Raw genomic sequence first — 20461 nt, 5'->3', positions numbered from 1 at the left:
GGAACATTCACACACAGCTACTTTGTTTCATGTTAAGACAGATTTCTGGATGCACCTATTTCCTCTGTTTTTTTTTTTATTTATTTAAACAATATTTTATTATGATTAAACATAACTGGATTGGACAGCAGGCACTGCCTATATAAGTCCTCTCCACAATCCTCTGTATTTATATAGACAAAGAATAGGCTTCTTTTAGTCATCTTTCTGATAAATAAATACAAATATATCAATATTTATGCTAGAGATTGTGCGTTAAAATGCACTAAACCATAAAATTTTGTTCAGTTTCTTAATCGGCGAGATGACATTCCGATCCCCTCACGTCTGTCCGAATCTGTCCAAATCCTCGTATGCAACACTTCATTAGTGTCCTAACATCCAATTCAATCGGCATAACATAACGCATCCCCAACTACATCACAGGTGTCCCTAGCAAAATTGTATATAAAGATTATTAAATATAGAAATATTGCTCATGTTCAAGTTTGTTAGGAATTAACCAAAATGGAAAATTCCAGCTGCAAGATCCTACAGTTTCGGATTCGATCAGGATTTACTGTAGCTTGAAATATATTGTTTAGATTTAATTAAAACTTGTTTATGTGAACCACAGTCAGGCACCTGTAATTACTGGTTCTTTAAACCCTGAGCAGTAAGATGGAGGTAAAAATCGTCCACGACATGAAAAATAGATAAAAGCGTAAAAAATTAACATCACATTTTCGGATTGATCACACGCGGAGAATACCTGACTTTTTGAACTCTAAAGAGAGCTCAATACAATGATATCAGATGACGTTTCAAATATTTACGGAACGTTCGTAAGAGTACAATAACACTTGAAGGGTGTCACTTTGTCCGTCTGTTGCGTCAACACAAATGGATAAACATTCTCCTGTATTTATCGTTAACTGGGATGGATCTTATAGGGTTGATAGCGTCAGACTGAGTGTTTTAATCCTACATTTTGTCATCCGAAGTTAAATATAGACGACAATTGCCAAGTCAAGAGGTGTAGCTTTTTGGAACGTGTATTTTTGTTAAATAATTTAGTTTTCGTTCTAACTTTATGTGGTAAACGTTGCTGAAATTTTCAACTTATGAATATTTAGTTTTTTTTTAATAATGAGAAAAACTTGAGATATTGATTCAATGGATTTCATGGGTAAGTGAAATTATTATCATCGTAATAATAAATTTTTCAGTGTAATTATAAACTACATGTATTATTGATGGTCATAAACTCAAGCAATATTATCGGAGTTAATGTGACGATTATCATGAAACTTGTACAGTATGTCAGGGTTCAGACAGTTCTAGAAGTTTAATAGTTTGACCCCCTATCGGCTCGGTCAGTACAAACAGTTTCCCTCAATCATTCCCCTGACCTTTGTTTGGTCTAAAATGATAAATTATAACCTGATTCCCGAGTTTTATCACACTGTCAGCTTGACAAAAATCGTCCTGTCACGCAGATGATTGATGAATGAGGAATTTTAAGATTACTTGTTCTTATGGCGATTTAAAAATTAAGGACAACACTAGGTTCGTAAGTTTTCTGTGTTATTTTGCAGTCTAAACTGGCAATGTACCCTACTTTACAAAATTGTATAGACGAGTAGTACTAATTGCTTATAAGTATTTACATTTATGCCGTAATAGAGTATTGTCTATGAAATTATTGTACTTACATGTATATGTGTCTACAACAGCGAATCTTTTTTCCATTTTCAACTTAATTTTTCATGACATTGGTTTTAATTGAAATTCACACAATTATTATACATGTATATGAAAATCGTGAAGTGGTTGAGGCATAAATTACCTTTTGCTAGCTATCTGAGACGTTCCAGAAACAAATAAATAAATATTCTCATATATTTTCTTATTCACTGCATGTAGAATGTCATTTGCTTTAATTGGACATCAATCTTTCATCATGAAGACTTGGAATGAAACAGTTAATCAACTTAATTCCCTTACTTGAAGTTTTTCTGTGGGGAAAAGACTTGACAAAAATCAATAAAAAGAGAAAAGTTTATAAATTTTTTGCAAAAACCTAGATATATTTCATTGACTTTTGGGAAAATATACATTTAGAAGTATAAAAAAAAAATTAAAAATATCTCTGAAAATCTTCCTCCCAGGCACAATGCAACTCAATCAAATAATGTGAATAAACAGAATTATTCAAATCATGATCCCCTTAACCTGTGAGGAGGGGCAGAGAGGAAGGGAGCTTATACAGGTTCATAATTCTTATATAAGATGGAATATCAAATCAAAATATTCAGCCTAAGAATGATTTCGCTGCAAAAAGTTAAAAAACTATGTTATTTAAAAAAAAAAAATCATGGAATGTACATCCATCGTCGCAAACCACGGTTTTGAGTCCACAAGCTCCCTGTGAATCACCTGTGGGCTACCGACGATGATAAACATGTAACTTCCGGTTTGTTTAAGTTCCTGCAGCTAAGGGTGGGCTTTGTAGCAACCGCTAATGATAAAACGCCGCTTAATGATAGAAATATCATGTTTCGTTGTGATGCAACGTTAACGCTTAATGTCATAAATTATTGCATTAATAGTTGACATTCTCAACCGCTAATACTAAATCGCCGCTTAATTAAAGAATTATATCATTAAGCGGTTGAGAATGTCAACTATTAATGCAATAATTTATGACATTAAGCGTTGCATTGCAACGATTAATGATATTTCTATCATTAAGCGGTGTTTTATCATTAGAGGTTGCTACAGGGCTTCGATGGAAGAGATTATTTAATTAAAAAAAAAATCAACATAAAAATGTGTAGGGAGACAAAGTTCTTCTCAAGAGCAATAGCATTGCAACAGTATCTCATGAAATAGAATTACAAACACTTCCCTGTAGAAAGAAGTCTTTAATCGTACATGTACAGTACATGTACTCACAGATGGTGGCACCACAACAGTTTGAGATTATCACATAGGAATACACGGAAATAATGATTATTTAAAGAAGTAGACTAAAAAAGGGTCACAATTGGAAAACCGTTTCTGAGCATAATTGATTCGTGGAGTGAACATCTCCTCTTAAACGATCTCATCGTGTGTACATATTTTTCCACATCACTATTTCGAGAAACACAAACTTTAATATAAATTCAAAGTGCTACATAGGAACATACACAGGGAAACCTATTAAAATTTGTTTTCAAGACAAACAAGACTGTAATTTATAGCAAGGATTCCCTTGTAATCTCGTGTATCAATACATGTATGCTTGTAATCTCATACCATGGAAAGCTTGTAATCAAATTTATTAATAGGCTTGCAACTCATAAATTGGTATTTGAAACTTCGTGTACATGAATTTATATATGACTAGACTTATGCATTGATATGCTTGTAACCTCAGGTATTGATAATCTTACATGCTCATATATTGATATGCTTATAACCTCCGGTATTGATAAACTTACAAGCTCATATATTGATATGCTTGTAACGACAGGTATTGATAAACTTACAAGCTCATATATTGATATGCTTGTAACCTCAGGTATTGATAAACTTACAAGCTCATATATTGATATGCTTATAACCTCAGGTATTGATAAACTTACAAGCTCATATATTGATATGCTTATATCTTCAGGTATTGATAAACTTACAAGCTCATATATTGATATGCTTGTAACCTCAGGTATTGATAAACTTACAAGCTCATATATTGATATGCTTGTAACATCATATTGCTGATATGCTTTAAAACGCACGTATTGATTGACTTATAACCTCATGAATTGATAATGTCATTTCATGTATTAATATGCATTTAACCTCATGTATTGATGTGCTTGCAACCTCATATACTGATATGTTGTAAACTCATACACAGATATGCTTGTCAACCCTTGTTTTGTTATGCTTGTGACCTCATGAATTGACATTGTAACCTCACACATAAAGAATGTTTGTAACCTCATGCATTGATATGCTTCTAACCACAAGTATCAATTATGCTTATAACCTCGTATTTTGATATGCTTGCAAACTCTTACATTAATATGCATGTAACCTCGTGTATTGATATGTTGTAACCTCATGTGATGATATACATGTATTTGAAATCTCATATATTGATATGCTTGTAATCTTAAATATTGATATGATGAACGATGAAACGTATATTGACATTGATATCGTAATCTCATGTTTTGATATGCATGGAACCTCATATACTGATATGCTTGCAGTCTCATCTATTGAAATAGTAACCTCTTGTAATGAAATGCGTTAAACCCCATGTTTTGATATTCTTGTAACCTCATACATTAATATACTTGTAACCTAATGTATTGTTATGCTTGTAGCCAAATGTATTGATACGCTTGCCTCATGAATTGATATTGAAACCTTATGCATTGATACATGTATGCTTGGAATCTCAAATATTGATGTGCTTATGACCTCAGAAATTGATAGGCTTGTAACCCCATGAAATGATATTTTTGTAACCTGCATATAATAACCCAATGTGCTCGCAACCTCAAATATTCATATTTTTGCAATTTTGTTTATTGTGGCTTTAAGTTTGATAAGAACACAAACCCCAAATCCAACGTATAACATATCAACTTAAAGCTATTTTACAATAATGTATTGTAGTAGCTATTGATATTATAATCGTTCAATGAAATTAACACACACAGCTTCACAATTTCATTTACCAAAAAATCGATATAAAAGTTTTGTTTTAGACACACCAATTGCAAGGAAATGATTTCTTCCCTATAGAGAGCCTTAAAATATCTATTTCGAGTTATCTTATATGTGTGTAATGTTATGGAAAACTGAGCTAGGGTTCGATCAGCTTTTGTGTCACTAAGCATTATTTGATTATATACGTCAGACTACACCAGCGATATTCCCCACAGACTGATGTACTTAACGACTTTGAATTTCATCTCGACCTGTTATTTTATCGAGAAAAGTATTGTTTAAGAATTATATACATGTATAGTTGCAGTATCCCTTTGTTTGTTTGTTTTTTTTTTATTTATTAAAAAACTTTTATATAAAAGATGTATCTTGATGTGTCCTTCAAGTCGACATTTAGATATTATATCGACGAACTTTACCAATTAACAATGTTTATTTTTATTCGATATATCCCATTGAACTTGAAAAATAAATACCACAGAATCTGACACATCTGTTTCACATTTGGATGTTTTACTAGAGAAAGACATTAATGGCAATTCAACAACTAAACTTAATGCAAAACATGTTTCTATCATCAACTTCCCTTATTTAAAGTGGATAAACCATAATCCTTTTAACCCCATATTAATTTACTCTTTATTATAAAATTATATCTTACACTGTATGTGCATCCCTCAAATTTATTTTAAAAAAATACCCCTACAGAAAAAGGACAATCTTTTAACATTCTTTTTAAACTTTTGAAATTGTTAACTTTAAAAGAGGTTCATTATACCCCTCTGTTTATTTGCTACTTTTCTTCTCTGCCGGGTTCAAAAATTCGGACAGTTTTAAAATATGGGGAAATAAAACTGCCTATCATTAACTCTAATTGACTATATGTGGTTTATAATACATGCACTGGCTCTGATTACCAGCAAATGAAGGTTAAGGACATTGACAGGGTTCCTGGCTTTTATATAGAATTTTTCAAGACACTTGATTAGGTGTTATGGTACTAAACATATTATACTCTGGTACATTTAACCCACTAAACCACTCTTCCTTTTTAGATTTTGACAAATCAATTTCTTTTTTTTTTTTTTTTTTTTTTTTTTTTTTTTTTTTACAATTCTCAATACATTTCCTATGTAAAATGTTGATAAAAAGGAATATTACATATATTTTCATCATACGATTTCTTCAAAACCCATTTATTTCATAAAGTTTATGTATTATATTAATATTGTATCCTCATTCCCTATGGGATCTAGATATTTTGGCTGAAAATGCAAACATAGAAACGTCGCCCGCGTGGCGCAGTGGCTAGAGCGTCTGCTCTAGAGTCGCAAAGTAAAGAGTTGATCCTTACGTCGCGGGTTCGAATCCCACTGTGGGACGTGGAGACCGGTCCTTCGGATGAGACCGTATAAACCGAGGTCCCGTGTCGCAGTAGGTGCTGGCACGAAAAAGATCCCTCACTGCTCAATGGCCGTAAGTGCCGAGTATAGGACAAAATTTACAGCTCTCCACCGGCAATTGGTGGCGTCTCCATATGAGTGAAAAATTCTCGAGAGGGACGTTAAACAACAAACAAACAAACAAACAAACATAGAAACAAGACACGGATATGCCAACAACATTCTTTATTTTTGAGTTACTTCCCTGAGAATTTTTTATTTTTAATAATGGTAGAGAGACTGATTGACTGTTTCTAAAATGTAATTTACTTTATTGGAAACACATTTGTTATAAAAGTATTGGCATGGATTTGTTTTAAATTTTTGTTCGTATTTTCTAAATGCCGCCTCCTTCACAGGACCATGATTGCTTAGAAACCGTTTTCAGCATTTGTCACATCTTTACCCTTCCCACCATAGCTACGATAAATAACGATCTGTTGACTGTCTGTCCTTCAATGTCCAACAAAGCCACCGCTGCTTTTCTTTCTTACTGTACAGATGATTCTACCTGTGGAAGGAAGCACACGAGCTTTTGTTTATCTCCGTAATAAACGCTTTATTGGTTTTCACTTTGTAGAGAATTCTACACTGGGGATCACTCTCAATCATAGTTTTGTAAGTAAAAAAAAACACAAATTAAACCCTTTTTTTTCTCTGGATAATTGTGACTTGCCAATGTCCTTAAGATGTCTTTTTAAACTTTATTTTCTGTTACAAACTTGTAATACAGACTCCAGTCCATGACTCCACTCCACTCAGCAATTTACCCTAAGCCGGTTAATATTATCTCCCAAAATAGAGGAATTTCTCTCTGCCATTCTAGGAGCTCAACCTTGCCCCGTTGACTTGGTTACATATGTCAGTTGTACAATGTGTCTCCACAACAACGTTATAGTGTAATTGAAATTCTGTTTTTATTACATTGTAATTATGTAGTTCTCTCTCAATTAAAATGGTTAAATAGTCCCATCTGTATAATTCTATCCATAATTTTAAAATGAAGAGGTCATTTAGCCAGGAGTAAGTTTATTTATTTAAAAGAGCCATAATATGGTAAAGACGACCAATTAATATTTTGTATCGTGATGGGGTGTCCGTCCGTCTATCTGTACGTCCGTCCATTTTGGGGTACACATCTATTATCCGAACTTTTTTATATCACTGAATAAAATTTTAATGAGACTTTTCATAGAACTTCATAGAATCTTTGTTACATAGTGCCATTGTTCACCTCCTATTTTACTTTTTTGATCGGACACATTTTTCGGGTTTCCAATAGCAAAACATATACAATGCCATTTTTTCTATAATATTTAGGGGTACCCATCTCTTATCCGCAACTCCTCCTATACCACTGCATAAAATTCAATGAGACTTTCATAGAATCTTTGTTACATAGTGCCATTGTGTATCTCCTATTTTACTTTTTTGATCGAACACATATTTCGGGTTTCCCATAGAAAAACATAGACAATGCCATTTTTTTCTATAAGATTTAGGGGTATCCATCTCTTATCCGCAACTACTCCTATACCACTGAATAAAATTCAATGAGAATTTCACAGAATCTTCTTGACATAGTGCCATTGTGCATCTCCTATTTTGCTTTTTAATCGCACATTTATATCCGGACTCCCATAGCAAAACATGGACTTCGCCATTATAAACATATGGGAGGCTGGGGTATCATTTTGCGAGCTCATGGCTCACAGTGTACGTACCTCTATTTTTTCTACTCCGTCTGTTAGAAAGAAAAAGAATACGTTTTTGGCCTAGAATCTCAAAAATCTACTTTGACAGAATAGGTGATAAATATGTAAAAATAATGTATTAAGGTAAATTATTTTTAGTATATATACAAATCCCATTGATACATTATGTAGATAAATATTCATTGCCGATCTTCCCTACTTATTTCCATTATGAGAATTTTAAATTTTTTTTTTAAATTATAAACCCAGATTTTGAGTAACTGTTTGAAAATAATTCTAGAATAAGGAAAAATAAAAATAGAAGCAAGCTTAATTGCATTTCCGGCTTTCACTGGAAAAGCAATTGAATTTCATCTTTCTTTACAAGATTAGAAAGTTATAAAGGGCTATTGAATATATAAATATCAGCACAATATCACCCTGTTCCTGTCCGCTGTTTACAGTTTGCAGATGTAGGAAACCAGTACCAACACTGAGACTCAGAAAGATGAACTAAGTTATTGGACTGCCCCTCCCCCCTTTTTCGATTATTTTTTCTAGTAGGTATTAGATCAGTGGTGTACTTTGTTTGAACATTTTGATTTCTTCTTCTCAAACTCATGGATCCTGCATAGACCTATGCCATCCTTTTCAATTCAGTGATTTAATTGTCATTTAATCAAATATAACAGAATTTATTGGATGGAGGTTTACAACATGATACAACTATTCATCACAAACTTGACATCACTGCTTTTTTAACTAAGTGTACAAAATTCTTGTTTACTAAGCAGTATTTAAAAATCCTCCCGGACAAAGACACCGGATATCAGATTTCGTGCAGAAGTGAAATAAGAATCATTAATAATGTCGTTTCTGTCACGATGTTGAATTAAGAGTTCTTTCTTGGAGTATTTATACACAACTTTAAAAATTACAAAATAACACCAAAAAAGGGATGGATTTCTAGACATAAAATTTGACTGATTAATACTTGGTGCTTGCACACTCTCTTTTGATTTATGAGCTCAGTGAACTGAAATCATGTTACTTTTTTCCAAATTATTTCTTTAATCCGTTTTTATTTAAATAATTAATATTAAGAGTCACACCAATTAACTCATAAATGATTCCAGAATTATGATTAGTCATATTCGGAAATGTATAGCCGTAAATTTTTAATATATAGTTGGTGCATTTTTGTAATGCTCTTTGTTGTATTACGCCTCTGATCTTTATCACACTGATCAAGAAAGAAATGCCCGAGAGTGGGTGTTTTCATGGTTCGGTTACCAAGGAAAATTCATTCGTGATTTTTCGTAACATTTTAACAATCGATGTTTATTTACGACGTTTTAGATTAAGCTGACTTTAACCTACATTAAAAAATATTGAAAGAAGGTGTCGTGTAAGATGTGTGATCTATTCGTTCAATGGAATTATAAGGAAATAAGCAGTCATTCTTTCAAGGGAGTTTAGCTGTCATCTTTAAACATATATCAGATATTTCTGGATTCACTGTGATCCCTTTCCACTCAATTTAAGAGGATGAAGTATTTTGCGACATAGTTAAGTGCCTTCCGTCCTTTAAATTTTGGTTTCCGGTTTAATCACATGTGGTAACTGTTTTGATAAAAGTTTTCATTTGTTATGACTTCTTTCAGATATGATAAGGATGAACCAGACGCTGGAACCTTCTTTCGAAGAAGAACTATTTAACAATTCAGGAAAAAATCTCAGTGGCACATGTAGAAGTATTATTGACAGTGAGGATTTATTCCATAAGATTAACACGAAATCTGTGGAAACCATCTTTACTCCCACAATTGTATATGTCTTTCTACTGTTAATTTTAGGTATACCGGGAAATGTGTTAGTAGTTTACGTGTACCACTCATGGCGTCGATCCCCCTCTCGTCTCGTCATTATTGCACTGGCCATTTTCGATCTTGTGAACTGTTTATTCACCATTCCAACGGAGATATACTTTATTGTCAATCTTATTGGGAATCCTAGTCCAATATTATGCAAATTGTCTCGTTTTATCACCTTTTCTATGAACAATGCATCATCATTTGTGCTTCTTTTCATTGCCATCGACAGATTCAAAAGGATTTATAAACCCCTAAAACCACCATACAGTAACAGAGTTACCAAAATTGTGATCAGTATTGGGTTTGTGATAGCATTCCTGTTCTCATGGCCGTCTCTTCTCATTTACGGGTCTCAAACAATAACCATTCCACTTCCTTCGTCAAACGGTGTTTGTTTAAGAGGACTAACCTGTCTCATTGACGATGACGTATTATCTACCATGTATCCACTGCTCTTTAATATTATACTGACTGTTGGAACATGCATTATAGATCTCATAATGATATGTGTGTATGTGTACATCGGAAGCAGGTCAATTAAGGCCATACGAGAAACGAACCAGTTTTTCCCCAAATTTGCCATGGCGACAAATGACAGTGTGGACTTTTCTGCCGAGTATTCCCATGAAGTTCATGACCCTATTCTAATTAATGGAGAGAAAGACACACGATACGATAGGAAACACTCCGCAATGAACGGTTCGCTTTCTATCAAATCAAAATATGATTCCTTGGACAGAAAAGGTTCGACTGTCACTATTGCTTCGACCAAAAAGGTACATTCCTCTAAGCCGTCATTTGCCAAAGCGGACAGAAGAGGACGAAGACAGATGCTAAAATCGACATTTATGTTGTTTCTGGTGACCGTCTTGTTCATCGCCTCCTTCATACCATACTGTACCATTGTCTTCATACGCTATACAAATAGCGACCACTACACAAACCTCTCAAACACAGGAAAGGCAGTGTACAATGTGTTTTTACGTTCTTATATGCTCAGCAGTGCGCTTAACCCGGTCATCTATAGTTTCCTAAGCAGCAAGTTCAGAAAGCAATGTAAAAGGATTGCTCACAAAATATTTTGTTTTGGTCGATATGTATGAAAAAAAAGAATTTTATATGAACATGTATATTTACTCTCAGTCAATTTGATTTAATACTGCCATCTTATTACTACTTGTTTTTTGAAGTAAAATTATATCAATATATTATATTTTTTTTCTTGTAAAATGAAGGAATTTTGTGTACTAACTCTCCTTGTTGTATGCGCCATTCAATAACTGTACTTTAAATATCTACGATTGTTCTAAAGTTTTGGTCCGTGAATTGAAAAAGAACATGGATAACGAAAGTACAGATTTGTCACCCCATTTCACAATTTATAAAACAAGAAATATATATATACACACACGCGCAAACTATGCCTTCCAATTCATGGCGATGATAAAATAGAATATGGCCGAAATCTGAACCATGAGACTAAATATCTTTTTCTGTTGCTTTTGAGAAAGAACATAATGCAGTTATTGCTGACAACAACAATAATTACAGTGAAAATTAAGTTGGAATCAGTGACATTTATTTTATCACAAGATTCTGATCGGGGTATAATCAGGGTTGATTTAATTCGGTCCAATAAATGCTGTAAATTCAATACAGAAAATATTTGACGAAAACTTCGTGTGGATTATCTCATGATCACATTTTGACCTTATCAATTTAATAGCAGTCTCTTTTTTTCCATCGACGAGTGCGGATATTTTTTTTAAATCTAGGGGTCTTGTCTTCAGTTTTTAATTTGATATCACAAAGCTTTTTAAAACTGTATTCTAAATAAGACTTGAATTTTGAACAGATATATTCCTTTTTCGTACAACTTCAGCAACCAGCCTATTATGGCATGTCAAACGTTGCAATATTCGATTTTTTCCATTTGTATTGTATGATTGTCCATTTGTATTGTGTAATTTTCCATTTGTATTGTATAATTGTTATTTATTTTCTATAATTTTCCATTTTTATTGTATAATTTTTATGTGGATTGTATAATTTTTCATTTGTATTTTATATTTTCAAATGTATTGTATCTGAGGGATTGTTTATTTATTTTTTTTTTCGTTACAAAGGATTTCATTGGTCTCGTTATAGTCTTTTTGTAGTATATAGTGTTCAAACAAGTTTCGGGTTTGTTACCACCCTCATTTTGAACACGATACAGGCTAAATCTTGACCATTGACATCCTTCGTAACAAAATAGATAAACAATCCAATGAAAATTATCGAATACAAATAAGAAATTCTACAATATAAATAAGAAATGGAAAATATAGAATGCAAATGAAAAATTATACAATTCAAATGAAAATTTATAGAATACAAATGTAAAATTATAGAATACAAATAAAAATTATACAATACAAATAAAAATTGTACAATACAAATGGAAAATTATAGAATACAAATAAAAATTATACAATACAAATGAAAATTCCTACAATGCAAATAGGAAAGATCGAATATTGCAACGTTTGACTTGCCATAGACTATCAATTGCATAATAGAAAATAATAAAAATAACAAATTGACAAAATTTTACATTCATAAAAGCATGCAAGTAATTTCCTGCTGAACATAACCTCGAGTAAGTATAATCCTGGAAAATACGTCTGGTCTTTTCATTTGCAATTGGTGCGAAACAAATGCATAAATTAACTAAATTTAACAGATATGATAAATGAATAATTGTTTACTTTCTGTGAGAAGAACTACCAAAGAAATGAATCAATGAAAGTAGATAAAAAGAGACGATAGAAAAGTGGCTTATGTTTGTGATCGTTTAAAGTAAATACTTTATACAAGCATTACATAATCTCTATTCTCAAGTATTAAATGGGGGCGGATTTCGAAAAGGTTTTTTTTTTTTTTTAAAGAGAGGGCCTATTGAATATCAAGAGCTTTAGTGCCTTGTTAAGGTAAAAGGGGTTGACCTACTGATATAGACGTCATGACATCTGATATGGTATATTTGTATGCATGACGATAGAATAGAATATCAATCATGTCTCTCAAAATTTATCAGATTTTCTAAGAAAAAAAAAATAGAAACAAGATGTGTTTGTGAAACACTGATACCCCCGTATGGCAATTTATAGCGTAGGTTAAACTTTCTCAAATACAAATCAAATATTCTGGTACCCAACGTAAGGTCTTGTCTCAAGGAATATATCCGTGAAATATGAAAGCCCTAACACCAACCGTTCAAAATTTATGGCCAAGGTTAAAGTTTTTCAAAAGTAGGTCAAACTCCAAGGTCAAATGGTTAATTTTGTCTTGTCACTAGGATTACATCTGTGAAGTATGAAAGCCTTAGCACGAACTGTTCAAAATTAATGGCCAAAGTTAAAGTTTTCCAAACGTAGGTCACACTCCAAGGTCAAGGAGCTATAACTCCAAGGTCAAGTTGAAAAGGTCAAACTTGTTGAAATCAAAAGAAAGGACTTGTCACAAAAATTACACATGTGAAATATGAAAGCCCTTACACCAACCGTTCAGAAGTTATGGCCAAGGTTAAAGTTTTTCAAAAGTAGGTCAAACTCCTTGGTCAAGGTCAAAGGGTCAAAGTTGTTGGTATCCAAAGGATGGTCTTTTTACAAGGATTACATATGTGAAGTACATGGCCAAGGTAAAAGTTAGGTTTTTTTTTAAAAAAAAAAAAAGGGGTCAAACTCCAAGGTCAAGAGGTCGAATACGTTGGTACTTAAAGGAAGGTCTTCTCATAAGGAATACAAAATTTTAATGTAAAATATGAAAGCCATAGGTCCAACCAATCAAAAGTTATGGGCAATGTTAAAGTTTTTGCAGACAGACAGACGGACAGGGCAAACTATAAACCCCGGAATCTTCGATTACGGGGGCATAAAAAAGAAAAAAAACTGGATAGCAAACGTTCACAATTACTTTTTTAAGGCTTTTATTCAATGACTCGCTTATAATTTCCTTTGGTTGCATCCATTTCTATTTTCAGTATCAGTAATATTGTCTCATATATTATTTCTAATTTCGCATCCTTTTCAGTGAATTTAAATTTTATTGATCAGACATAAAGTGTTTTACTGAAGAGTACACTTACATAAGTCCCATTTCTCAGCTCTTGTGACTGGAGTTGTGCTACATAGCATTGATTCGGATAGCGACAAGGTTCCAGTGATCCTTCGCAACGGTAAAGTCAATAGAGATCTACCACCAGAAATATTGCCGGGCAGACTTTGTAGAGAGAGACAAAAATTTCGTTATAGACATATCAGACCTCATGTCTTGGGAGTGTTTCAGGGATGTAACCATGTCAAGAATGTCCGAAAATTGAAACGCTCTCAGTGTCAGTTTTAATGTCATTTTTATAACGTTATTTTAGTTACATCATGTTCATATTTCTTTATGTTTAATTTCTTTATCTCAACAAATATGCTGAATATTTGAATTAAACTTCATACAAGGTTTTTTCTATACTTCAGTCAATCATAATCCATTAAAAATAAATTTTGGTAATTTTTACCTTAAGCGCCTTTTTCGCATGGGACGGCTCATATGTATACTAAGTCTATACTTAAAGCTGCGTATAATATGCACACCATAAAAGTTTGTACATTTTCCATCTGCCATGCAAAATGCACACACACCAACTGATTGCCAAATTGAACAAAATCATTTTAAAGAAATATCGGAAATAGCTAAAGATAGTTAAGAAATTGGAAATATACATGTAGTAATTAGTGGAGGGGCACCTTATTGTCGCTGGACTCTGACATCGTAACCTCGAAAAATCATTTGCAAATAAAAATCATTTTGCTGCACCGCATTTTTAAATATGTTTTTAATGATACTTTATCTCACTGTAAGTTTTTTAAATTATAATTAAAATGGCTCAATGATTAAAATTAAATTATCTGAAAAGAAAACAAGATAAACGTCTGAGTAAAATGCCCTGTAAGATTATAAAGAATAAGTCTTACGTAGGAGAAATGCCTCACACATCTGCCTAAACAATACGCATATCAGTTGACTAAAGAGTGATTATTTCCCACTACCAAAAGCATTGACTTGTGAATTCATGTTTTTACGACTTACAAAGTTATTATCACAGTCAGCTGCGCTCAGCAAGTTACCCATATCCTTAGTTAATACACAGTTTTGTATAGAATCATTCCTTGTGCAGGCCTATTCCATTATGTGAGAGAAAGATAAACTACCCTCGATCAGTTCTTTTCAAAAAATAGATAGTGTTCTCGCGTTGAAATGAAGAAAATAGTAGTTAATTGGATGAGGTTGTTAGACATATGTCAAATATTTTTTTTTATAAAAATACATGCAATTGTTACAATGGTGAACCTAATAGTCTGCGTGTTTTTCAGCTTCCAGAAGTAATTATTTCAAATCTATTTAAAAAAAAAAAATAATAAATAAATAAATAAAATATAAAGCAATGAACTGTTTCTGTGGTTATGTTGATTGATTGCAGAGCTGTCAGTGACCAGTCTTTGAAAGTTCAGCCATACTTCTGCGGAAAAAATGTGGTTTTCCCACGACTTCCGTTATTTTTTTTAAAGAAAATACGAAAAGGAACATGTGTCATAAGTCTTCATAATGAGGTGATATTCTAATCTATTTATCACGGAAATGTCGGTGTTTCACAGCACTTTTGTTGATGTTAATTAATCTATTTCAATGGGTTCATAAGTGAAACGCTTTTCATTATTCTGTATGATTTAGACTGGAAAAGGAGGAGTTAATTATTCAATGTGTTGCCCGATCATGGTGCATGAAACTCTGTGCAATCAGCACATAGGATGTCCTATTTATAAGAAAACATTGAAATATTTATATGTCGCACACACAATAAAGCTTACAATTTACTTACACTGTCCAAAATATGCTCACTATCTAGCAATTTACTCTGCATTCAAGGTCTTTCTTGAAATTAGTGATGAAATATTTATAGATGCCAATCAAAAATGATGGAAATTACTGTTTTTTCGGGTGGAATTTCCAGATGGATACCAAAATACGAAAAATATTTTTTAAAGAGATACAAGTCCTCTACATTGCATCTTAGTAATGCTGCAAAACCCGGTGCATAGTAATGAAACAAAATACAATACATAATATATACATTTGTGGTATCTCTCTATTATATAAACATGCAGAGAGCAAATATCTTCATACCTGTATGAAGTTTTTCGAAGGTCATAGGTCATTACGTGACCTAATCACACAGCGCAGTAATATCTACATGAAAAGACTTACTCCACTAAGCAATATAGCATGTTTTTCATGCATAAAAATGTACAAAATACGCAAGTAAAATAATAATCATTTTATTTACAATGTAAACGAGTATTTAAAGACCCAATTTTTTTACCGTACGGTTACCTGAGGAGGGGAGTGGTCTTAGTAGTACTGGTGTTATTTACCTGGAGAGCCCCAATACTCAAGATGTCAAAAATCCCTATACACGCTGCATTACACAGGAAGACCGGCTTTTGGTAACCAGGGTCAACATTACGCGTTTTGTGCACAATTTTGAGTGAAAATATTTAAAATAAATTATGCACTGAAATATAAAATTTGTAGACTTAGCGTTTTCGTCGATATCTTTCGAAGAAAAAAAATTAAAAAGACATCTTTTTTAAAAAATCGTAAAATAAAAAAAAAACGGGTGAAAACTACAAAGCAATCATATCAATATTTTAATCGACAATAAAAGAAATTATAAAAAAATATTATGTGTGAATATTGAAATAAAAAGATTTCACTTATTGTGTGGACATTTACAACGATCGGAATAATATTTACTTTTCTGGCGAACGATGGTGTCCAAATATTCGCCATTTCCGAGGGTCCGTGTTCTTATGCCCTGTTTACAGATTTGGATATAAAAAGAATCTTTCGTAATTCATGGCTTTAGATACAAGATACTTTATTTATATTAGTATAAATATCCCCTCTTTTTTAATCCATTGTAGTTTGTTATAATTTTCAATGGTGGGGGAGGGGGTCGATTGTTTCCAGTTACGGCGAATTGAATTTCTGTGTACCCAAGTGCAAGGTCGACAAGGGCATTACGTACATTCTTAAAATTAGGGCACATGTTGAATAAGGGGCTCGGAAGAATTATCGGTCTGTGCTGCTACAGAAACTTTTCTTTCCGGATCTCAGTTATTGAAAGAAGAGAGGGCTTGAATATCCGCTAATTTTTTTTCGAAAAGTTCAACAATTATCTTGGACGCCATATCGCTAACAAATACAAAACAGCAGTGGATATTGGGGAAAAAAATCACGAAGTCACTGTTTAATTATCTACTCACAATTATTTTTTTAAAAATAAAATTATCAACCAATATTATAATAACAGCGACATGATATTTTTGTAACCAGAGTGTATACAAAGCGACCATTCACCACACCTGCGGTGTGAACAGTCAGCGGTTATACCATGTAAGCTATACTGGCTATGAAAATAATTGGGTTACCGGTAAATATGAACCAGGTTGTCGAAAACAAGTTTGATTATTTTTTGTAGGTTTTTGGTGAATTTCAACCCTAGGTGTTCACGCGGTACATGAAAGCTTGTGACTTGTGACCAGGTAATTGTTTTCAAAACATGCAAACTCAGATGATCAGGTAGCCCACGTAGCTGGCCCGTCAATCAAATCTGAAGCTATTGTTTTTTTAATGATTGACAGGCGGTATATTATTGATCTTGAATTAGGTGGATTTTGGGGGCGTTAACATAAAATTGGGTGTTTAATACAGTTCTTGATCGATTTTACATAGAGAATAGAAAACTACGTGTTATAAGTTCCATGCCTGAGCTGCATAGTCTCAACGTTTACCCTTATTTTTCTCGCAGACCTCTGAATGCTATAATTTTTTTTCATTAAACTTTACTCACAATAAATTTGAAAATCTGTTGAAAAATATCAATGTAATGCAATCACCCCACAAACAGCTGACAAACACTGCACTTTGGAAGTTCGGTAGGCACACCTCCATCATCGAGATCGTTGTGACGTTGTCTTAACAATGTAAGCTGTCACCAGTGTCTCCATGTCAACATCATAAATTAATAAATATGCCTTACTTAAATCGTAGATTTTATGTTTTTGATCAAATTTTGTACTTGTTTCAAGTTATCTGGTCCGGTGTCGCATAATTTACGTTCCGGGTAACTTAGCGTTCCGGCCGGAACGCTAAATACCTATAATATTGGTTCCGGGCTATAATAAACGTTCCGGCCCGCGTAAGTTTGGTTCCGGCCATAATAAACGTTCCGGGCATTCAAGCACCCTTTTAAAAACTTTATTTATAATTAATATTTACAAATAATTTGGATTTTTTCTTTCTCTTAACGGGTTATACGATGCAGCAGGATTTACACGTATATCGATTTAGAAGTCCCAATATACGGTCTTAATACATGTACCAATACTATAATCCATGGAATTATACGTAATTATGTTGTTTCTTTGTAAACAAAAGAACGCGAAGGTGTGAAACTTGTTTACATTGATATACCCCGTCATGTTGTTTTATGACTCCCTTCTTTCGATACAATGTGCATTCACGCGAATCGCTGCATGTCACTTCCGCAATTTTAAATGAGTTTTAGGCAAAGGGCACCCCGATCAGCTGGTAATGCTAATAGATGAATTATATTTACGATTTAAAAAAAATTATTGGATAATATTTTGATATCTTTATATATATTTTTTCAAACATCCATTGCGTTTTTGTAAAGCCAACTATATAATTAAATCACTTTACGTGAATGAACATAATAGGAGATGTGTGGGCGACGGACTTGCAAAGGTGTGAATAGACGTTAATTTCAGCGGAAAATTTATAAAGTATTTAATATGAAGAAAAGCAATTTCCTGTAATAATTCAGTAAAAAATTTTGTGGATTTTTTTTTCTCGGATAAAATTTATTTTTTAAACAGTCAATGTAATGCCAGCAAAATATGACGAACTTTAAAATTTCTAAGATCCCGATTCTAGCAAAGGTTTCAAGGTCACGGCTAAAAACTATATTGAATAAAACTCAGCTCATTTTTATTTATACAGGTAAGTGCACTTATCAGCATTTGTAATATTAACTCTGAAGAGGAAATGTAATACAGATACAGATTTGTATTTTACAATCCTGAGAAATTAATAGTATTGTTAAGCCTGCGCAAAAACCTACCCGCCCCCCCCCCCCCCCCCAGGGGGCAGAAAACTTAGCCCGACTGGCTAACGGAAGAGGCATAGATATAATTATATTTTACTTAACAATTTGTTGAATGTAAGTATGTATTTTAATTTCCGCTTAAATGTCACATTTTTCGCTAAAACGTCCATTTTTCCCCGCTAAAATTTTATATACCATGTATTCAGAACTCAGTTTTCAAAAGGCATATCTGAATGATATATATAAATAAACGAAGTTTCAAAACAATAATTATTTGGGAAGAAGAAGAGATTATTCTGTAATTCTGTTAGAACATGTTTTCCGCTATAGAATGCAGTGGAAAATGGAAAATATCCCCCTCCCCCCGTGAAACTAAAATGCGGCGTGTAATTTTCGTCAGTTTAAAACTGCACAGCTCCATTTCAAGTTAGACGAATTAGGCTTTCATCTTATAATCTTGAAAATGAGACAGGACGTCATAATAAAATACTTAGGGAGAGTGGAATGTGTAGAATGTGTTCAAGTGAACATGCGTTGATCTAAAAATATTTCGGGGGGGGGGGGGATGTTGAAGATGAAATGAGAGTTGTTATAACGTACGAATGAAAACTTTAACTGGGAGGGGGCAGTGGTGAAGTAGAGGATGAATACCATTTTGTTTTAAATTGCCTGCATTTTGAAAAGCTTCTATAAAAATATGTCGAGAAGTATTACTGACAGAAGTTGTCTTTTTTTCAAATTTGTACAATTATTAAGTGCTCACAAGGTCCATGATCTCTGTAATTTTGGGACATATATCCATTATGCCTTTAAGTTGAGAAAAAGTTTTTTTCTTATATGATATGGTAATTCTCCATGATATAATTATATATTACGATTGAGTCATCTATAAAAACTACCATACAATGCCATTGTGTATTATTTTGCATTGTTTGTTATTGTTGAAATGCGATAAGATATATGTCTAAAGCAATTGATAATAATCTATTTTTAAGGCTAAAATTGAAAGATTATGTGTCAAAGACAGGGTTACATACTCACATTAAATACTGGAATTGTTTTAGATTAATAGTTAAAAAAAAAGTTCAAACGCTTTAACGTAAACACATCAGGTAAAGTGAGTCGTAATAAAAAACAAAATGCGTTTGTGAAACACTGATGCTCCTGTACGGCAGTCTTTTGTGAAGGGTAAAGTCTCTAAAGTGCAAGTTAAACTCTAAGGTCAAGGTCAAGAGATCAAAAATGTTGTTTTCCAAAAAAGGACCTGTATCAATGAAAATACCTGTGAAATATGAAAGCCCAAGAACCAACCGTTCAAAAGTTATATATGGCCAAGGTTATAGTTTTTAAAAAGTGGGTCAAACTCAAAGGGTCAAAATCAATGATACCCAAGGAAAGGACCCGTCACATGAAATATACATGTGAAATATAAAAGCCCTAGGATCAAATGTCAAAAGTTATGGCTAAGGTTAAATTAAAGTTAATTTTTTTTAATAGTTCAAACTCCAAGGTCAA

The 20461-nt window shown here is 32.9% G+C and overlaps 1 protein-coding gene across 2 annotated transcripts in view; it reads left to right on the top strand.

Moving 5' to 3' along the window:
* Positions 1 to 20461, top strand: part of LOC133179052 (octopamine receptor beta-2R-like) — a 149430-nt gene that overhangs the window by 10810 nt on the left and 118159 nt on the right. The window contains exon 3 of one of the 2 annotated variants that reach the window (XM_061313749.1): positions 9511 to 10847. In XM_061313749.1, the coding sequence (XP_061169733.1) occupies positions 9513 to 10823 (1311 nt within the window). In that variant the 5' untranslated portion in view covers positions 9511 to 9512 and the 3' untranslated portion in view covers positions 10824 to 10847. Of the gene's footprint in view, positions 1 to 9510; positions 10894 to 20461 lie in introns of those variants that run through there. The other variant, XM_061313748.1, reaches the window with a different exon arrangement.

This window comes from Saccostrea echinata, unplaced genomic scaffold, assembly GCF_033153115.1.
Source record: "Saccostrea echinata isolate AGI-Se365-2 ecotype Australia unplaced genomic scaffold, CSIRO_AGI_Sech_v1 ptg000004l, whole genome shotgun sequence".
Taxonomy (NCBI): domain Eukaryota; kingdom Metazoa; phylum Mollusca; class Bivalvia; order Ostreida; family Ostreidae; genus Saccostrea; species Saccostrea echinata.
This window is presented reverse-complemented; position numbering and strand designations above follow the sequence as displayed.